This window comes from Sapajus apella, unplaced genomic scaffold, assembly GCF_009761245.1.
Source record: "Sapajus apella isolate SASKATOON/1434 unplaced genomic scaffold, GSC_monkey_1.0 scaffold7, whole genome shotgun sequence".
Classification (NCBI taxonomy): domain Eukaryota; kingdom Metazoa; phylum Chordata; class Mammalia; order Primates; family Cebidae; genus Sapajus; species Sapajus apella.
Window position 1 is genome coordinate 32,917,559 of NW_022436947.1, and position 2,867 is coordinate 32,920,425.

The 2,867-nt window shown below is 48.3% G+C and overlaps 1 protein-coding gene across 2 annotated transcripts in view; it reads left to right on the forward strand.

The window, feature by feature from the left end:
* LAMB1 (laminin subunit beta 1) overlaps positions 1-2,867 on the forward strand; it is a 94,935-nt gene that overhangs the window by 48,895 nt on the left and 43,173 nt on the right. For both annotated transcript variants that reach the window (XM_032276303.1, XM_032276302.1), the window contains 4 exons: positions 387-510; positions 984-1,188; positions 1,778-1,921; positions 2,132-2,363. In XM_032276303.1, the coding sequence (XP_032132194.1) occupies positions 387-510; positions 984-1,188; positions 1,778-1,921; positions 2,132-2,363 (705 nt within the window). The remainder of the gene's footprint in view (positions 1-386; positions 511-983; positions 1,189-1,777; positions 1,922-2,131; positions 2,364-2,867) is intronic.

Here is a 2,867-nt window from a genome sequence, read left to right on the forward strand (position 1 = left end):
CTCCACCTCCCCAGTTCAAGTGATTCTCCTGCCTCAGCCTCCTGAGTAGCTGGGATTACAGATGCATGCCACCACACCTGGCTAATTTTTGTGTTTTTAGTAGAGATGGGTTTTCACTGTGTTGGTCAGGTTGGTCTTGAACTCTTGACCTCGTGATCTGCCCTCCTTGGCCTCCCAAAGTGTTGGGATTACAGGCATGAACCACCACCCCCAGCCATAGTTTTCTAACATTGTGTGAGTTTTGAAGCCACCATTTCAGATTGAGACATTGACTGCTGACTTTTTTCGTTTGGAATTATCGATGCAAAGCTTTGTTTTTAATTTTTATTTTTTTGGATGCATGAAGGTTGACTTTGTTGTTGTCTTTCTTTTTTATTTGGGATCAGATATGTCGTCCTTCCTCGGCCGGTGTGCTTTGAGAAGGGAGTGAACTACACGGTGAGGTTGGAGCTGCCTCAATACACCTCCTCTGATAGCGATGTGGAAAGCCCTTACACGCTGATCGATTCTGTAAGTGCGAGATCGCTTCCGGCATAGGCAGGAAAGCCTGAGCGGAAAGTGTCCAGCTGCTCCCAGGGTGTTTTGTTGAGGGGAAGTACTGAGGCCAGCGCGTAAGCAGCATCATTCTTTCTTGCCTCTGAGGTTACTTTGCTTATACTCCACCCCGTGGAAAGGATTTACTCCTTCTAAAAGTATAAAATGTCTTTTAGAAATAGCATTTCACTGGGCCTAGTGACTCACACCTGTAATCTCAACACTTCAGGATGCTGAGGCAGGAGGCTTGCTTGAGGCCGGGAATTCAAGACCAGTCTGGGCAACAAAGCAAGACCCCCATCTCTAAAATAAAAACAAATCGCATTTCAAAAGCCACCAGGCTGTGTAAAATAGCTAAGATTTCCTGCCAGAGTATTTAGGAATAGGAAGGTTTATACCTTAGAGGGGCACCACTCTAAGGATGTCTGGCTGTTCTCATTTTTTCACAGCTTGTTCTCATGCCGTACTGTAAATCACTGGACATCTTCACCGTGGGAGGTTCAGGAGATGGGGTGGTCACCAACAGTGCCTGGGAAACCTTTCAGAGATACCGATGTCTGGAGAACAGCAGAAGCGTTGTGAAAACACCGATGACTGATGTTTGCAGAAGCATCATCTTTAGCATTTCTGCCCTGCTACACCAGACGGGCCTGGGTAGGCAGCTGCCGTTTCCAGCTCTGGGTATACCTGGCACACAAAGTGCAGTGGAGTGCACGCCCCATAGCCCTGTGCTCGGCAGCACAAGGAAAACGGAGTCTCAGTCACAGTTTGTCTTTACCTTTTTAAGTAATATTTCAGTGATAGAGCACCACTAAAGATGGAATCGATATTCAAGAAATAGGCAAATAACAGGTGGCCAGGGGAAAAGTCCCTGAGGATAAAGCATTTCTATAAGCAGGGTAGGGAGTGGGGAATGGAATCAGAGAAGCATCAGGTAACTGAAATGTATAATTTCTCTTTGAGAGGTCAGACCAACCTCTGAAGGTCACTGGGCTTTGGTCTAATGTCCTGTGATATTTGAGCTTTGAAGGCAAGGGGAGAAAATGTGAATGACCTCCTGCCTAGAAAAACTGCTTTGATCTGCCAACTCTGCCTCCCCTTTCTTCCCTTCTGCTCATCATAGGGATGAGAATGTTTTAAACCAGAATTCTGAATAAACCAAAGTAGTAAAAGAGAAAGGATCAGGGACAGCCTGATGATGTGCTGCTGTGTGTCATGTGTTCTGGCCTCTCTTCACCTGCAGCTTGCGAATGCGACCCTCAGGGCTCGTTAAGTTCCGTGTGTGACCCCAATGGAGGCCAGTGCCAGTGCCGCCCCAATGTGGTTGGAAGAACCTGCAACAGATGTGCACCTGGAACCTTTGGCTTTGGCCCCAGTGGATGCAAACGTAGGTACCTCAAAAGCATTGTTATGCATTCATTCAGTTGAACTCAGCCATCCTGGCAGGGTTCCATCACTGCAGAGGTGATGCCTCCCTCCTGAAGCTGATCACACCAACCCATGAGCATTCTGAATTGGGGACAGGGTGCTTATAAAAGGGGCGTGTTTCCACTGAATGAGTTTCTCAAGGCAGTTCCTTGTTTGCCTGTTTCTTTAGGTTGTGAGTGCAATCTGCAAGGATCTGTCAATGCCTTCTGCGATCCTGTGACTGGCCAGTGCCACTGTTTCCAGGGAGTGTATGCTCGGCAGTGTGACCGGTGCTTACCTGGGCACTGGGGCTTTCCAAGTTGCCAGCCCTGCCAGTGCAATGGCCATGCCGAGGACTGCGACCCAGTGACTGGGGAGTGCTTGAACTGCCAGGACTACACCATGGGTCATAACTGTGAAAGGTAAGCAGATGCTGAAAGTAAGGAGAATGCAATGATCTCAGGCTGAGGAGACAGAATATTAGACCAACCACAGAATTCATCTCCACCGGGCTTCAGCTCACTCATTCATTTCTAAACACCTCAGTATTTTCTAGGATCTTATTTATTTGTCCAGTACATATTTAGTTTACACCCTCTCTGTGCCAGGCATCGTTCTAGTGTTGGGGATACCGCAGAGAACAAAACTGACATGAATCCGTTCTCTTGGAGAGTCACCCTAGAGCTTACCGCAGGGCTGTATAGAAATTCTGTCTGTCAGGGCCGGGCGCGGTGGCTCAAGCCTGTAATCCCAGCACTTTGGGAGGCCGAGGCGGGTGGATCACGAGGTCAAGAGATTGAGACCATCCTGGTCAACACGGTGAAACCCCGTCTCTACTAAAAATACAAAAAATTAGCTGGGCATGGTGGTGCGTGCCTGTAATCCCAGCTACTCAGGAGGCTGAGGCAGGAGAATTGCCTGAACCC